We start from the raw sequence: 19,373 nt of genomic DNA, 5'->3' as shown, positions 1-19,373 counted from the left end.
AATTTTCTTTGACTAAACAACATAATTGTAGCAGATGGACCTGTTTCTTTAACCATCTTATATCTAAGTGGGTAATCTTAATTTTCGACTTTTGGAAAGACTTTGACAGTAGGTTGTTGTTAATATTAATTGTCCTATTAATATTGTTAGTATGCGTCCCAACATCAGCATCAGATTTCAGCGATACTGATATTAAATTATTTCTGTCATTCCCTCTTTGCTTTGGTCTACGCTTGCTATTACGAAAGGAGGAGAATCTGACTGGTATTTGAGCCATTACACGTATGTTAAAAAATTCCCGTTCCCGGAATTTCTGACATTTTTTGATAGGCACAGACTACATTTGACAAGCTTTGAAACCTTCAGATTGAACTTAAGACCACATTAAGGATGGTATATGGATTTTAGCAGATCGTGTTCCTCTATGTTGACTTTGAAACATGTGTGGGTAGGTATTATATTTTATTGCTCTAAGTAGGATAAGATCTGATTCTCTTGCACGCTCTCATGTATTTCAGACAGGAAAAGTTTCTTTACTCTTTCGCCTTTGGTCAACCCCAATAAAGCCATCGCCTTAAATATTTCTTTGTAATAGATCACTTAGTGAAATATCTTCAGGGTTATCAACCATGTTTGGGTTTTCCTTAGGTTTATATGGTTTTGGGTGCCTTTTAACCTCTTGGGCACAGGATTCTCGACGCTACACAACACAGCCGGCTTCTCTATCAGTAAGAGTCTCATCAGTCATGTTTGATTGAGCCTCCTTAGATTCATCCAGCTGACTAATGAATCCTGCCTCATTGCTTCCTACAGAATTTTTTAATTGTTCTGACACTAAGGTGTCATTAGCATCAGTTTCAATACAATCTTGATTTACATTTTCTATTTCTTCGTTATGGTTAATTGACCTTGTTGAAGTCCCCTCTGTAAGGCTTGTTTTATTCTTTCTGATGAATTCTTTAAATTCCGAAATTACTGAAGTTATGTGCAAGATAGAGTTCGACCAATGATTGATTGCCTCCCCATTCACTAGTTGCTCTTGCTTCATACATTCTATATCAGTGTAGAAATCAGACGATTTACCTGAATGAACTTTGCCCATGTCATGCAAAGACACAGGTTCTGAGATGTTGTCTTCACACTCACATATATGCTTACATAATTCCTTCTTGAAGATGTTAGCTTTAGCGATCCATTACAGGACAACAAATTCTTACTCTTTCTCCAGAGTATTGTTGAATCTTCAGTTGTGAAAAGCTTTCTATACCCGCCGGGTTGAGACCAAATACCATCAAGTTTGAAGGTCCCAAAAACAAACCTCTTCAACGATTCATAATCTCGATTCCAAGCTAAACTTAGCTTGTTTGTTGTCGCCATAGCATCTATCAAATAACTTATAACTCTTGCACCGGTCTTGAGCTTATTAGACAGCTTATTAGGTTGAGTATGTTGAAATCTTTTAAAAAGATTTATCCGAGCTAAAATTTTGCATCCGCCATTTTGCAGGATATTGACCTAGCCATAGGATATTGACCTAGGATATTGACCTAGCAATACTTGTTTTAGGAAACATGTCCTTCAGGTAGGAAATACAGTCTATTAAAAAAATTTATGCAGTTCAAAATTCAATTTATTAGATTCACTAATATTAATACAATAAATCAGTTCACCTGAACTGATTTTGATGGTAGAGAACACAATACCTCTTGTTCGTTTACAATTGATGTAAGATTTAATTGAGTTGCCTGTCGCCACACAATGACCAACATGCAAAGTATCAGCATGAACACAATGGCTCCTAACACCAAATAAGTACATGTTTTTAATATGCAACATGTAAACGGTACACCTACATGGATTTAAAAACAAGTCTTCAAATCACAGAAAATTCTTCTTGAAGTAGAATGATCGTACCTATTGCTTTATTCTTTTATACTACCTTAAATAGATGACCTTTACACAAGAAAATATTTTAACATATACACTTGTAAATATTGCTTCTTGCTTGTGGGAATGCAGAATGCTATTGCCGCTTTTGCCCAAAGAGCCCCTGTAAAGTCCTGTCCATCTTCTCTACGTCACAAAACATCATAAAACTGAACATCAAATCTCGATTATAATGTCACATTTATACAGCTCGGAAAAGAGATCTGGGGACAAATCACAAAAATAGGGAGCTGCGCAGCAGGACTGTTTTTAACAAAAATGGTGTAAAAGAAAACAAATGTTGAGAGAACATGGAAAGGAGCAAGAAACAAAATTTCAAAAGAGCTAAGTTAGATGAAACAGGGTTGGATATTGTCAACATTCTATTGCACATTATAATCTATGCACATTATATTCGTATCAGATGTTTTTGGAAAAGCCCCCAAATTTTTTTGCTTTTTTGGCAAGATATGTGTAATTGGCACAAAGCACATAATTGGACATGTCAGGGTACAGCATATGTTTGGTGTTAAATGTGCTAATGATGTAAATAGCAATAGCTAAAGGTGACTCTAATTTGTTACATGGAATGCATGTTATGAAGCCTCAGAAACAGCAATGTCACATGTGTGATCAAGGAATACCAGAATATGTACCAATACTGCAGCCCCTAAAACTAAGTATCCTAAGTCAGTGTCAATAGGCGATCTCCTTTGTGCTGGTAAGCTTGTTCGACCACCACAAATGACATCCCTGGGTTTAGAGATGTTTGATGTAGAAAACTGCAAATGGGTTAAGTCTTCAGTTTTGTCGGTTGAAATAGAAAAAACCAAGTTTGATAGTGGTGCCTTCAGAGATGCATTTCGAGCCAAGTGTGCTGACAAATCAACTAGTGTGAAGCTACCACAGGATTCACCACAGGATTCGCTCTTCCTCCCAGAACAACAAAATCAAACATAAGCGAAGCTAGCACGACATTCATCCGCACTAAATTCGATACGTAAACACAATATATTGTGTCGTAATTTTTATTTTGCCGTTAAAAACAAGCAGTATATTTAATGAAACTGGTATTGATAGAAAGCTTACATAACACGGATTCCGAATATGTAATTTTTATCCTGGCCCAAATTTGTCGTCGAATGTTACAGCTTATGAGGCGCCGATCTAGTCAATATTCTAATTGATTAATGTGGGTAGTCTTACTTTTTATATGCCCACTATTTTTCTCTATATTTGATCATTTCTATTTTTTTATATAGTCATTGAAATTTCTATTTGATCTGTTTCGCCTTTTTCTGAACACTAAATTTTTATATGGTCATTTACTTTTTATATGGTCATTTACTTTTTATATGCTCATTTACTTTTTATATGCTCATTGAATTTTTATGTGCTCATTAACTTTTTATGTGCTCATTCCGTCGAAAATAAAAACTAATTACAAAGTACAATCTAGTAACTTACTAAACACCAGCCAAGATGGCGTCAAAAAAACTAGAAGAAATCTCGTCCGCTTGCGAAGCTGCTGCACAAGCACTTCAGGCAATTGGTAATATAGGAAATGCTGATATTCAAAACTTAGCTGCATCAACTGCATCGAGCGACAATTCTGTTGCCTCAACGTCTACTACAAGCGGTGGAGATGCCATCGCAACCAAACTAGCGCGACGATTTCCAACGTACAACTCCAGAGGCCGGAGACCCAGCGGAAATGTTGTTGGAAGATCAAGAACACGAAGTTTGGGTAGAAAGCGACGTTCGAATAGCCGTGAAAAGTCACCAGGATCGGATGCAAAGTCCGGACGACCTGCCAAGTCCATATGCCACAAAGATTTAGTTATTATACCAAACCCGTACACTAAACAAGTACCAAGTCATTCAAGTAAAGTGAAGCTTGAAGAGAGAGGGCTAATAATTCACAAATTTCCGTTCGACAGACGATGGAGTCCCGTTGAACTAAGGAAAAATATTGAAAGGCAACTTCCCAGAGACGTTCTTTTTCAATTCATGAAGGTACAGATGCACTAAAGTTAAAAAACTAGTTGGTGTTTTCTTTTCTAAAGCAAAACCTAACTTCACCAAAAACAATTACCCATAACGCAGCAATATTTTGTTGCCTTTATATGCCACTGAACATGTTTTTGTAAAAAATTTAGGCTTGCTATGGAACCTTGGTAATCCCAAAACTGGCAGATGGAGTACAGATGAATGGCGAGAGAATAATAAAATTCTCTGGTCAGGGAAGTGTGTACATCAGATGCCTTGATCCCCTAGAGGAAGAGGATAATGATGAGGAGGATGAGCAGCTCTTAAATTCTGCCTTTTTTGAAAAATCTGATGATAGTGACCATGGAAGCCAAAGAAAAGAAACATTTTCACAGTATTGTGGAGAAGCAAGTCAAGCAACCCAGCATGCCATTCCACCCCAAATGACAGTTCCAAATGAACCTTCTGTTTTAGCTCAACCTGTTAACGTTTGTGAAGATCCAGTTATTTTGCCATCTCCGTCTATTGTATCTCGAAATAGTCAAGTATTACCAGAAATATTTCATGAAGACATTTCATGGTATGATCCAACTATTAGTAAAACTGAGGCTGTAGTTACTAATGATGCCACATTATCACCATTGCCAAATGATCTTGAAATCCCCACTAGGACCATAAGAGTTCATAGGTATCTAATCAGAGAGGATATGCTTGAGTTATTTTCAGATCCATCTATTTCAAATGTTTTTTTGCATGTCATTATTATTAATCAACATGGCCATGAAGAGTTGGGGGAGGGAAGTGGAGTGTTAAGAGAGTTGTTTTCACTTTTCTGGAAAGAGGCTTATGAATCATACATGCTAGGTGAAAGTGAGAGAGTTCCCTATATTAGACATGATTTCAATAGAAAGAGGTGGGAAGCTGTTGCAAGGATACTAGTGAAGGGATATGTCACTTGCTTTTATTTTCCCTTTAAGTTAAGCAAGGCTTTTCTTGCTGCTTGTCTTTTTGGAGAGGGTAGTGTTTCTTGCCAAATGTTGCAGGATTCTTTTAAGAATTATTTGTTTCGTTCTGAAGCATGCCTGGTGAATGCATGCCTGAATAATACTATTGAATGTGAAAATAAAGAGTTGGTAGAGTTTTTGTCAGCATTTGATTGTAAGCGAAGATTTACAAAAGAGAACCTGATAGAAATAGTCACAGAGCTTGCCCATAAGGAAATAATCCAAAAAGCCAAGTATGTAGCTGATTGCTGGGCACCAATTGTTTCTGAACTAAAGAAATATCTTCCTGATATATGTTCCTTAAATACATTATATGAGTCTATTATACCAACTAATGCCAAGGTTATTTCTATCCTACATGCAAATCCAGTAACACCAACTTATCACATTTAAAAAGGTTCATCAGGGGACTAGATGAGGCCAAGCTTACCACATTTTTAAGATTTTGTACTGCCTCTGATGTGATGCTTACTGACAGCTTAAAGATTACTTTCACATCTCATGAAGGTCTTCAGAGAAGGCCAGTTGCTCATACATGTAGTTTTACTCTGGAAATGCCAAGCACCTATTCAAACTTTTGTGAATTAAGGGAGGAATTCATGGGAATTCTAAATTCTGGTAACTGGGAAATGAACATAGTGTAAAGGAGTGTGTGCAAGTTAAATACTAAATTGACATACATATTTATTACAGACAATTTTGGGGTAATTTGAGTTAATGTTTATAAAGGAAGTAAATGGTTAACCATTCTGTAAATGTAATTGCATGTAATTGTTATTGTTATTGATATTTATAGTTAAAGTTTGAAAATGTTACTATAACCACAAGCACAATTTCGAGCTTGGAACAAACTGTAACCATGTACGTTGTAACTTTTTAATACTATTGATATTGATATATTAAAGGTTTTAATAGTTCTTTTTGAAATTGCTCCCGCATAACGTGTTCAAATGAAAATATATTGGATTTCATAGCCATTTTTGATATAAAAATGTTCATTTTCATATTGAAATTTACTATATGCTCAACTATGCTCATTTGCTTTAATGCTTTGTGCAACATCTGCTTTAGTTGGTATGTAAAGAACATGCAATTACGCTTGTGTTTGGGTGTTTTGCATGTTTGGCTGACTAAATCATGGAGCTTAGAATTTCTAAACATTGTTTGTAAGTATCTTCACCATTTACACGATCATCCTGCAAAGGGTGGCATTCGTTAGCTAAATTTTCCATTTGTTCACTGGAAATCTCAATATTTGTTTCTGGAACTATGACCTGGTAATCATCTTCATCTACGGGGAATGGGCCTGCGGGATCTACACCGTAATACTGCGTATTGCTGGGATCTAAGATGCTCTCAACTCCAGAATATCCAGTGTGCCAATTCTCAATTACACCAGATGTATATAACTGAAGAGGGGTGCGGTTTCCTTCAGACGATAAAGGGTGATTTTGCCACTGGCATTTAAATTTTTCTAAGCATCTGTTAATTCTAGGAATGTATGTATAATGCAAGGCAAACAAATGTAGTTCGTTTAAAGGATCAAGGAACTGGTTGTCCTCTAAGTGGGCAAATGTTCTAGCAAAAAAACACAGTAGGCCAGCGTAGACGTCCCTGTGAGCTCGCTCAACACGTGAGTTATGTACGGAACTACCAGTTATTATGCTACCCCTCCCAACACCTCTGTGTTCCAGCATAAACTGTGCCACCTTGAAGTTTTCCATGCCGTAGTCAGTTCGCACTCTCGATGGCAATCCAAAGTTGTTCACTCCTTGGACAAATTGTTCCAAAACTGTAGCTGCTTTATTGTTGCTGGAGCAATGTGCATAAATAATGAGTCGAGAATATCCGTCAACACACAAATGAATAATCAGTCTCCACCTGATAAGCTTGTGGTTGCTATCAATATGCCACAAAGAATTTGGGGTGGGAACAAAGTACTTTCTTCTGTAAATTGCTAATCGCCATCGCAAAGCTGTACCCACAGGATCAATAAAACGTAGGCAGTTTCTCACTCGCCATCTTTGAATGTGAAGTCCTCTACTTCTCAGAGCTCCAAGAAGCCGGGCTTGTCCTATATTAGGAGTTAATTCTTGGATTTCTCGAACCCTATGCTCTAATTCCTCGTCTGTAATCTGAGTCCAATTTGATTCCTCCTGTTGAGTCATTCCGTATAATATTCTTCTTCGTCTAAGTGTGCTCTCGCTTATTCCCAGGAGACTAGTAATTTTTATCCACGGAAAGTGAAGGTGCCGTAGAAATTGTATTTGATCTTTCTCAACGATGTATTGGGGGTATTGGGGACGACCAGGGCGATCTCCTGTCTTAGCAGTTGGACACGAATAGAAATTTTGAGTTATTAATGCCGATGCTTGGTTACTGTATTCTTTTAATGCAATATAAACTTCTGTAACCTTGGATAAAGTGAAGTCTAATATTAGCTTTACTTCGGAGTATGCATCATTGTGCTCAATATTTGTAACTAACAATCGAAGGGTGTCTGCAGCCGTCTGAAGTCGATCAATAGCTTGATCAATTTCTGTCAAACACAAATTCTGGGAATTGATTTTCTCTTGAAAAGATGATACCGATGCGAGCAACAATTTTAAGTTATCAAAGAACAAAAACAATCCATTTTCATTTCTTTCTCTCGCTGTTGCCACTTGACTCATATTTCATAACAGTTGACGAGGTGATTACATGTTTACTAGTGGAGTACTTACATTAGATGTTCGCTACTGTCCGAAATCAGTTAATCGTCAATATGCAAGATAACCGTATTTAAATCTCGTGAGTTCCATACAAAAAGTCAATAAGCACATAAAAATTCAATGACCACATAAAAAGTAAATGAGCATATAAAAAGTCAATGAGCACATAAAAATTCAATGACCACATAAAAAGTAAATGAGCATACAAAAAGTCAATGAGCACATAAGAATTCAATGACCACATAGAAATTCAATGACCACATAAAAAGTAAATGAGCATATAAAAAGTAAATGACCATATAAATAGAAATTTCAATTACTATATAAAAATAGAAATGATCAAATATAGCGAAAAATAGTGAGCATATAAAAAGTAAGACTACCCACATTAATCAATTAGAATATTGACTAGATCGGCGCCTCATAACAGCTCCTAAAACGCCGACGTCTGCCAGCCTGACATTCGAAATCGCATATAATGATGTACGTTAAATGCGGGTTGAAATACGGCTTCACATTTTATAATGAAACTGGTATCGATAGAAAGCTTAGATAACACAGATTCCGAATATGTAATTTTTATCCTGGCCCAAATTCGTCGTCGAATGTTACAGCTCCTAAAAGGCAGAAGTCTGCCAGCCTGACATTCGAAATCGCATATAATGATGTATGTTAAATGCGCGTTGAAATACGAGCGAAGTAAACAATAAAAAACGGCTTCATATTTAATGAAACTGGTATCGATAGAAAGCTTAGATAACAGAGATTCCGAATATGTAATTTTTATCCTGGCCCAAATTCGTCGTCGAATGTTACAGCCCCCCTAAAACGCAGACGTCTGCAGCCTGACATTCGAAATCGCATATAATGATGTACGTTAAATGTCCGTGAAATACGAGCGAAGTACGCACCCAAAAACGGCTTCACATTCAATGAAACTGGTATCGAAAGAAAGCTTAGATAACACAGATTCCGAATATGTAATTTTTATTCTGGCCAAAATTCGTCGTCGAATGTTACAGCTCCTAAAACGCAGACGTCTGCCAGCCTGACATTCAAAATGTGCGTGAAATACGAGCAAAGTACGCACCCAAAAACGGGTTCACATTCAATGAAACTAGTATCGATAGAGAGCTTAGATAACATGGATTCCGAATATGTAATTTTTATCCTGGCCCAAATTCGTCGTCGAATGTTACAGCTCCTAAAACGCCGACGTCTGCCAGCCTGACATTCGAAATCGCATATAATGATGCACGTTAAATGTCCGTGAAATACGAGCAAAGTAAACAATAAAAAACGGCTTCACATTCAATGAAACTGGTATCGATAGAAAGCTTAGATAACACAGATTCCGAATATGTAATTTTTATCCTGGCCCAAATTCGTCGTCGAATGTTACAGCTCCTAAAACGCCGACGTCTGCCAGCCTGACATTCGAAATCGCATATAATGATGCACGTTAAATGTCCGTGAAATACGAGCGAAGTAAACAATAAAAAACGGCTTCACATTCAATGAAACTGGTATCGATAGAAAGCTTACATAACACAGATTCTGAATATGTAATTTTTATCCTGGCCCAAATTCGTCGTCGAATGTTACAGCTCCTAAAACGCCGACGTCTGCCAGCCTGACATTCGAAATCGCATATAATGATGCACGTTAAATGTCCGTGAAATACGAGCAAAGTAAACAATAAAAAACGGCTTCACATTCAATGAAACTGGTATCGATAGACAGCTTAGATAACACAGATTCCGAATATGTAATTTTTATCCTGGCCCAAATTCGTCGTCGAATGTTACAGCTCCTAAAACGCGACGTCTGCCAGCCTGACATTCGAAATCGCATATAATGATACGTTAAATGTCCGTGAAATACGAGCGAAGTAAACAATAAAAAACGGCTTCACATTCAATGAAACTGGTATCGATAGAAAGCTTACATAACACAGATTCCGAATATGTAATTTTTATCCTGGCCCAAATTCGTCGTCGAATCTTACAGCTCCTAAAACGCCGACGTCTGTCAGCCTGACATTCGAAATCATGATGTACGTTAAATGCGCGTTGAAATACGAGCGAAGTAAACAATAAAAAACGGCTTCACATTTTATAATGAAACTGGTATCGATAGAAAGCTTAGATAACACAGATTCCGAATATGTAATTTTTATCCTGGCCCAAATTCGTGTCGAATTACAGCCCTAAAACGCAGACGTCTGCAGCCTGACATTCGAAATCGCATTAGGTGATGTACGTTAAATGCGCATTGAAATACGAGCGAAGTACGCACCCAAAAACGGGTTCACATTTCATGAAACTGGTATCGATAGAAAGTATAGATAACACAGATTCCGAATATGTAACTTTTATCTGGCCCAAATTCGTCGTCGAATGTTACAGCTCCTAAAACGCGAGGTCTGCCTCCTGACATTCGAAATCGCATATAATGATGTACGTTAAATGCCGTGAAATACGAGCAAAGTACACCAAAACGGCTTCACATTCAATGAAACTGGTATCGATAGAAAGCTTAGATAACACAGATTCCGAATATGTAATTTTTATCCTGGCCCAAATTCGTCGTCGAATGTTACAGCCCGCCTAAAACGCAGACGTCTGTCAGCCTGACATTCGAAATCGCATATGGTGATGTTCTTTAAATGCGCGTTGAAATACGAGCAAAGTAAACAATAAAAAACGGCTTCACATTCAATGAAACTGGTATCGATAGAAAGCTTATATAACACAGATTCTGAATATGTAATTTTTATCCTGGCCCAAATTCGTCGTCGAATCTTACAGCTCCTAAAACGCTGACGTCTGCCGGCCTGACATTCGAAATCGCATCTAATTGCAGAGATTTTGATGGGTGAGTGAACATGAATATATATAAACTTGCATATTTACTCCTGCACAATAAATCGTTTCATGAGTAGTGTGTACATTTGCTTGACAGTCTTTATTTCAAGATAAAAGAGTTTAAACAAATTTCAGATGTCATCTCGCATTTAATTAGATTTTCCCCAATAGAAACGCATAATAACAAAACACTTTTACTATATTATACCATTTGTGTTCAAGCTTGGCACAAAGTCGTTCAGATAAAACCTAGTTACTAGAGTAGCGTTTCAAGACGTACGTTTTGTCACACCCCCTGTCATACTTGGATAATGAAATTGACATGTTTTTGAAGTTCTTACGGCATGTTTGATTCCCCAAGTTTGTTTGGACTTCAAAAACATGTCAATTTCATTGCCCAAACAAAACAGAGGGCGTAACAAAACGTACGTTTTGAAAAGTCAAACGTACGTTTTAAAACGCACGTCGCAAGCTTGAACGCAAGTGGTAATATTAATATGTCACCAATTTCTGATGAAAAAGGCTGTAGGAAAAAGTCACTGTGCTGAATTTTACTAAATCACTAAAAGTAAAAGTTTTAGCTTTTTATCATTGCCCTCTCAATGCTGCAAGGCCAGTGCATGTGTCAATTAAAAACCTTAAAATTGTAAAAAGGAAGTGGTTTATGATTGAGAAAAGTACAATTTAATTCCTGGGTTTTTCAGTGACAGTTTCCTACAGCTAAAGGGCTATTTATACAAGAGAAAATAGGCTCCGGGATACATAAGACCTTACAATTTGTAATATATAATAAAAAACCTGCTCAAATAACTTTTTAAAAATCTAGTGAATATTACCTATTTTCTTTGTTATAAATAGCCTTTATAAATGCAATTAACAGTAAACAAATTAACATATTTCCACCATGTGGATATTTGAAGCTAAAAGAGGAAAAAAAAACAAGCTGTTAGCTGTTGTGACATAGAGAACTGGTATGTTATGTGTTTGGGGGAACCTACATACTTTTTATTTGTTTATCAGAGTGTATTTTTAAAATTTCAGTTATACCTCTTCGGTTACAGGCGGATGTTAAAGACCATCTGGCCCCCGCCGCGGCTGCCTCGCCCATCATGGCCACCATGCCAGCTATCTCTTGTTCCTCGATTGCCCCGTTTTTTTCCACTGGGGCAATCTCGCCTTAGATGGTCTGTGCGCCTACATATGTGGCACCCTGTCATTTGTTATATAAGTTTGTATTATTATAGGATATCGCACACGCATGCATATAGTATGTAACTTAAAAGAAAAAGCAGTATTTCTGAGAGCGCATGATGAGATTTTACCAGCCAGACAATATATGGTTCAACTTAATGAATTGGATACACTTACTTTTAATGGTGCCATGTCTATTCCAGTATTAACCTATAAATATATAGATTAAGAAACTACTTTAAGAGACAGGAACCGTTTACGGGGGGCAATTATCAGATTATCAGTAATACAGTAAACATCGTATGAGCATGTGTACGTATGATTCTACTGTCTGAGTTACACAATTGCCCATTTTTATGTTTTAACTATAAATATGGAAGTAATAATCATCTTACGGTCTCTCCGGCCATCTTCCCGGCGCCTTTCATCCGACTCACTATGCCGGCGCCTATCATCAGTGCGCCGGTTTGAGTCATAGTCGCGACGCCTGTCCTGGCGCCGCCTCCTCTCTCTCTCTCTTCCTCTTCTCTTCCTATACAAAACCAAAAGTTATTAAAGGATGGAATGCTCGTTCCTTTAAAAGTGAAATCTGAATTTTTTTTTTGTTATCTGTGTTAGAGACAATTGGCAGTAATCACTAATGTAATTGTCAATAAATGAGGGGATGTAAAAAATCAATAAATGCAGGTGTCATGTTCTCAAGTAGGGCATTTGTCATGTTCTCTCTCCCCCTGGCCCTATCTCTAAAATAAAATGTCATACTTATACTTATTGTTATAGCTAGCTGACAAAATAGACAAAAACGATTTTGAAATATCATAGCCTTAATGTATATAGCCGGTACCGGTGAAAAAATAAGTTAAATATACATGCAAGAGAGATTTTGAAATTTTTTATAGCAAAAAAATAAGATTATAACTCACGTCTTTTAGACCTGTCTTGATTATTTTGTGTATCGCTTTCCTTGTCTATGAACATAATTTTACAAAATATAACACAAATCAAAAGAAACATGCCTATATTACAGCCAATGAATATATATAATTACGTAGCGCAGAAATTTGTGTGCCAGTTTCAAAAGGCCGTTTACATTTGCGATTTTTGCTGCGATTTTATGTGCGATTTTCTTGTTTTGATAGATGTGAAAAACAACCGGCCCCAAAAAACATCGAAGATCAGGCCCGTTTTAAACGGTGGATAAGTCAAATTTCACAACTGATTGGATTAGCCAATAGCAGAAGGTTGACTACAGCCGAAGCCAATAAAGTCTCGTCATTTGAACTAAAACTAGTAATTAAATTATTTGAATTCCGTGTCGTTGCAACGAAAAAAAACGATATTTTTATATAAGAACTCCGAAAAGCCAAAAATACTCAAAAGTTAAATGTTTCGTTACTTTCGTATGTATTCAGTTGCGAGAATAACAATATTTCTATATAAGTCTCCGAAAAGCCAAAAGCACTCAAAAGTGAAATGTTTCGTATGTCTTCAGTTGCAAGTCTTACAAAGCCAAAGGAAAACACAATACCGCGCACGCAGTTTAAATAGTGAACAGCATTTTTACGTAGAAATAAAGGTTTTAAAAAATTGTCATATTGCCATAGCCTTGAATAATCGCACGCTTTCGGGTTAGCCTTTATTCCGGTTTGTATTTCCCAAAGGCAAAGACAAATGTTATACATTTTCGTTCAATAACATCGGAAAAGTCATGTCTAATAAATAACTCTTTTCTTAGCCCTCGAGCATAATTAGATCAAATAATTTAGTGCACATACCACTTTTTTTTCGGCGTCAAATATTTGTATCGGCTCCACCACCGCCACCGCCGGTCTTTGACAGCGTGCTATTTTCTTCTAAAAAGAAACGCCAATCTTTTGTATTACTCAACTGGGATAAGATAAAAAAAACTACAGACAACTGTTCTGTAATTGCATTAAAGTCAACTGATGTATAAAACTGAAGCTCACTTTCTTTAGCCGTTTTCATTTGCTTTGTCGCCTCTGACATTGTTCCTTTCGATTTTACCACCACAGTCACAAATGACAGACTTCAAAGTTCAAACGTCAGGTTCAATTATAAAACACAATCTGCACGTGGGACACTTTGCGACTTTTTGCCAGTACTGCGACGCCATGAATTCACGAGGGCATGCAGGTATGGCTAATGATAAAATTCAAAGCAACCCAAAAAACCCCCAAAGTGTTCCCCATTTAAAAGAATGGATTTTAAATATAGCTACATATTGCATATGCATGCAGAGTGTATGGAGTTCAGTGTAAATTAATAAAATTGTTTGATGACGTGTATTTAACGTCTTTTGAGACTGATTGTTGAACTCGACGGTTTATAACTCTCTTTCAGTGAGATAAACTATTGTATTATTACATTTTTATTGTCACGCTCAACATTTTTGCTGTTTTTATTATTCTGAAAAACATTTTCAAGATGAAGGTAAGTTTTATTTTTATTCCACGCTTATTTTCTTTTTATACGATTAATTTTAAAATGAACTATCGTGAGATATGTAATTATTATGCGAAAATATTGGCTTTATAAAGCTTGTTCTTGATTCATTATTAACAGAAGACGGTTGGCCGGAATTTGAAGTATAACTTTGGCACAGATAAAGTTGTCGCTGCTATAACGAATGTCGAAGGTGACCCGAGAGAGTCTTGGAGGTCTGTAAACGGTTTCTGGGGCAAGGTTGTGCTGGAGATAGGGTTGAAAAACAAGATTTAGTCCGCAAGAATTTGTACGTTCGTTGGTTTGAAGACAGAGATGGTTTACGATCGAAATGTGAAAGGAGAAATTATTTGAAGAACTTTGGTCCTGATAGTGATGAAACGCCCAACACCGATAATCACGTGAGTTTATTTTAATAATGTATTAGGTAGACCGGTTGCTCGAAAGGCGTTTAGCGTAAACGGTGGATCAATCTCTTTGGGATAATCCAACGGTTAAACGGTTTTTTGTATTTCAAATTTGAAACAGCGTGAACGGCCAATCAGAATAATTTCTGATTTCGATTTAATCAGAATTGATTCTGATTGGTCGTTCACGTCACGTTTCAACTTGGAGGAGAGATTGACGGTTGATGAGCCAAGTTTAAAAATACGTACTTCCATTCAAAATTAAATATTTTACGCTAAATTAACACCATTCGAACAACAGGGCTGCTTTCATGCTGCTTGCTTTGGTATAATGGCATGTACATCATTATGAATAGACCCATTTATACGAGGCAAAACAAGTCGCGAAATTTTGAAATGAAAGCCTAGAGATGCCACAATTTTGCCAATTTCAGGTTGATATTTAGAGCGAAACTTTTATGAAGGGTTTTAAATCGTTTTACTTGTCTACTATGAATCTACTATGTCTATGTTCCTAAGTCCTAATGTGGTAATGGTTTTGTTTTAAATGAATTTACCTCCTGAACACCCGTTTTTACCGAACATCGCAAATGCGCGTTTATGACATCGGGCCTTGATGAGTATTCAAAATGGAAAACGCAAGGAGTGACAGAGTGTTGCTTTTAACATTTGTGACGCAAAAATCGATTAAATTCTCGATATTCTACGAATGTATAGTTTTGAGTTTTGTGTTATACATTAAGACCATTCAGTAAGGCACAGATATAATTTAGACAATAAATTGATTAAACATATGTCAGAGAGCCAGGCCCAGGAAGTAACAACGTTGTGCTGTTTATGTATATACATCTCTTACGTGAATATGGACATATTTGATACCATTAAGCCCCGACATCCGACGCAGTGTACCGAAATCATTTTGGCGGTGTACAGGAAGTACGCCATGTATTAATACACGGAGATGAAAGGAACGAGATTGTAGCAATTTTAATTTAAAATTTTGAAACAATTCAGATATTTATACTGCCTATCGTGCAGGCATAATTTACAGAATATTTAAATACATAGTCTAATCATTGTGAAACGACTGTATATAAAGCCCCAGACCAGGCATATAATATAGCTACACCGGTAATCTTTCGATTTACATCGATATACAAAGATATAAATAGAAGAATATATAATATACATACACCGCAGGTAAATGGCGACCGACCGCAATGAGCAACTAAAAATATTGAATGGCAATATCACGCAATTGAATATTAGCAATGAAGCCTCCATTTGATCACGTTCGATTCAGGGCTATGTTTATCATGCTTCTTCAGATTTTTCTCGCCAGAATTCAAAATCTTATAGCTTATTTTGCGACAGACGTCGGGTGCCTAAGTGTCGGGGGGGGGGACACTAAAACTTTGCACTATATCCCTGGATCTTTAGCCAGATCTAGCTATGCGAGAAAAAAATTCAACCCTGAATACAAATTTTGAATATTGCGCAATTTTGAAACTGGCGTGCCCGTGTATTCTATGAGTATATCTGTATATGGGCAGAAACTATATACGCCACTTGCCTATATGGATAGAAATGAGTTGATTGAATGGATAGAAAGTTGTAATATATCACCTTGTGGTACGTTATACATCATTACCACCATTTCCTTGCATGTTTTAGGTCTATAATCTTACATTTTCTATGTTACAAATGTTAGTGTATATCGCTCCTGTTAATACTCTATAGACGGCTTCGAAGGTAGATTTCATTTTAAGCGTTGTAACTTGATCACGCGAGCCAAAATACAACGAGAAATCCGTAATAATCAGACTCGATACGCTGATTGCCTTTAGCAAGTAATCACGGATATGCTTTAATAAAATGAATGACTATATCAATACGGTGTATGCAATTGTATTTATTTTTGAGGCAAATTTTATTTTTTACATTTTCATTTTTTCACAAGGATGCCGGAACTTGCCATCCATTCGATATTGCCAATGTAGAACTAGTTGAAAATTTAATAAATGATAGCAATAGCGATGACAGTAGTACAATGAGCGAAGAATACCCATTATACAGAAATACAACATCTACTCGAAAACAAGCGATAATGATGCTGTGATGATTATTGAAACCGATGAACAAAGAGTAGATGACATTACAGGAGGATTCAGTTGTACTGAGAAAAACAATGAAGATGAAAAAAAACAAGATGACTCAGATAAGAAAAGGGACAACGATGAAAAAGATTCTATGGAAAGTAGAGTTTCCAAAAGAAGAAGATGTATACCTAAAGTTTATACTCCGGAAAGCAATAACAGAGTGTTTGGTGCTTGTGTCAAAAAGAAGACTCTGGCTTTTACATTGTATGCGACGCTAAGAAATCTGGATGTTTAGAGTTTTACCATCCCAGCTGTGTAGGCTTAAATCATTTAATTTCAAAGAATGATGGCGACAAGTACAGCAACTGCTCCGACGGAAAATCTTATATTTGTCCTCTCTGTGCAAATAAAGTTTCTCGTAAACAGTGGTACACAGCAAACGACAAATTGTCAATTTCACAAAGTACGTGCGACGAACAGGATAGAGATAATCTCGTAAATGTCATCCGCGACAGTGACAAAACTACAAACACCGTTTACAATATCTCCACTGATACGTCGAGAAAAAACATGGTAGAAAAGAAAAGTCAACAAAGCGATGATTTCCTAATAGAACATTTTACTCACGAAGATAACTGTGACACCCTGTCGCCGATCTACAGCGCTGAAAATATTTCCGAGCATGACTTAAGTATCGAGTCAACTGATGACGAGTTATTTTGCAATTCTTTCGGATTTCAGAATGATATAAAAGATGAGATAAGTAACGAAGACATGTGCAATTCCAACACAAAAGATAATAACGAAAACAATGCCAAAAACGACCACGATACTGTACAAGAGACATACAACAGGCTGGTGGAAGAAGAAGCGAAATCCAATTATACGTCAAGCACATGTGACTCTGATAATTTCAATAAACACGTAAGTAAAGCTAAAAATGATGATAATCCCGTGCCACACGAAACATTGCGCAGGATGATGGATTGTCCTGGTTTGCCACCCGGTAATACATTCTTTTTGGCTAACATTCCCAGAACAGCATCCTTCCGTTTAACCGAAGCTGAATGGACTATAATACGCCCTACGTCGGAGAAGCCAAATACTTTGAGATGTCCTTGGACTGATATAATGGCGCGATATATGAAGGAATCAAACGATTTTTGTACTTTTCACTTCGAACGACATTATATTATTAAAGAGAATTCCAGAAAGCGAAACACTCCTGTTGTATTTTCTGCTTCGGGTCATTGCATATTTGAAGATTGTTCTTGCACATTCCAGTTGCAAATGCGGCGTGAAAATTTTGTTTCCAAACAAATCTTAGTTTTTTACGAAGATCTGTGAAACATGCCGCCGGAGAGAGACAATCAAGATTTATAAAAAGTGAAACACGAAAAGAAATGGCGACCAAATTTCATAAAGGCCCAGATAAACCGTCCAAAGTGTATCAGGAAATAAAGGAAAACCTGTCAGTTAACGCTAAAGCATCCGAACAGACTGGTTGGGGAATCAACCGAGTACTATTAGAAAGATTGCAAGCGAAGGACAACAACAGACACAGCTTGATAAAGATGTTGTTCACTCATTACAAAAAGTTAGAGAGGAGTTGATGAAAAGAGAAAGAGCGTGCAATGCCACCAAAGCTATAGAAGGATTTGTTCATGCTATTTTTTTTTTCCTCTCCATGTTTATATGTGGACTGAAGACGAAATACGGTTGTGGCACCACTTGTGTGGCAAAGATATAGCTTATTTGGATGCGACAGGAACGATTGTAAGAGACTTTATGGGGAAAAGAGTATTGTATTATGCCATCATTGTCCGACATCCTAGAAAGAACAATCCTCCTGTACCGGTTGAGGAAATGATAACGAATGATCACAGTGCGCCTAGTATCCGTGCCTTTATAGAAAGATTTTGAAGAGATGAATCAAAAGTGTTTAAAGGAAAACAACAAATTCCCAGACAAATAAATACAGATTATTCCAAAGCATTAATATTAGCCATTTTGAAAGAGTTTAATGGTGAATCTCTGGACGACTTTCTCATTAGAGTATTTAAAATACTGCAAAAAAAAGCATCAACAGAAGATTTTGAATTTACGGTGATACACGTCGGGTGTAGTCATTTCATGAGCATCATTCACAGAAAATTGAATATTAATTATATGCAATTATACGCTCACACAAAGGTTCCAAATCCAGTCACCATGACGACGTGTGGTATCGTTTTAACATGTACATTGCATCATTACTGGTAAATTCTAGAACTCTGAATGAATTTGATTCAATACTTAAAGATGTTGCGGTGTGCTTGTTAAACGAGCGTCAAAATAGCGATGTTTTAAAATCGTTTACCAGGTTATGGGATATGATTCATCACATGGAGGACAGAGAGATAATGTTTGATGTACAGAATGATTGCGTAAAAGAAGAAATTGACGATGAGGAGGATGACGGGAATATCAATAGAAGAGTTGAAGAATCTCAAAATCCGTTTAAGACACATTAATATGGCAAGCTGATTACGAACTGTAAAGAACAGGCGTCAGAGAATAAATGCACAGAGATGAGTGATGAATGTGAATTTTCAGAGAATCGGAGCTACTGCCCAGAATTTTTTGACACCTTAGAATCGTATTTCCCGGAGATGCCTCTATGGTCTGGTGTTCTTTTAGGCTCTTTGGATAGATACATATGTGAGAGTGATACTAA

The 19,373-nt window shown here is 36.8% G+C and overlaps 1 protein-coding gene across 1 annotated transcript; it reads left to right on the top strand.

Annotated features, from left to right (window-relative positions):
- Nucleotides 1-3,408: 3,408 nt before the first annotated feature.
- LOC114531855 lies at nucleotides 3,409-5,312 on the top strand. The gene is made up of 2 exons (XM_028553460.1): nucleotides 3,409-3,942; nucleotides 4,086-5,312. The coding sequence occupies exons 1-2, from the start codon at nucleotides 3,409-3,411 to the stop codon at nucleotides 5,310-5,312; spliced, it is 1,761 nt and encodes a 586-aa protein (XP_028409261.1).
- Nucleotides 5,313-19,373: the final 14,061 nt, after the last annotated feature.

This window comes from Dendronephthya gigantea, unplaced genomic scaffold (assembly GCF_004324835.1).
Source record: "Dendronephthya gigantea isolate DGI-Jeju-01 unplaced genomic scaffold, DenGig_1.0 000075F, whole genome shotgun sequence".
Classification (NCBI taxonomy): Eukaryota; Metazoa; Cnidaria; class Anthozoa; order Malacalcyonacea; family Nephtheidae; genus Dendronephthya; species Dendronephthya gigantea.
This window is presented reverse-complemented; position numbering and strand designations above follow the sequence as displayed.

What these genes read in the sequence shown, in the direction of transcription:
- LOC114531855 (XM_028553460.1), top strand. Translation starts at nt 3,409, where the DNA reads ATGGCGTCAAAAAAACTAGAAGAAATCTCGTCCGCTTGCGAAGCTGCT. An exon ending in TTCTTTTTCAATTCATGAAG is followed by an intron (nt 3,943 to 4,085) that starts GTACAGATGCAC and finishes TAAAAAATTTAG; the next exon opens with GCTTGCTATGGAACCTTGGT.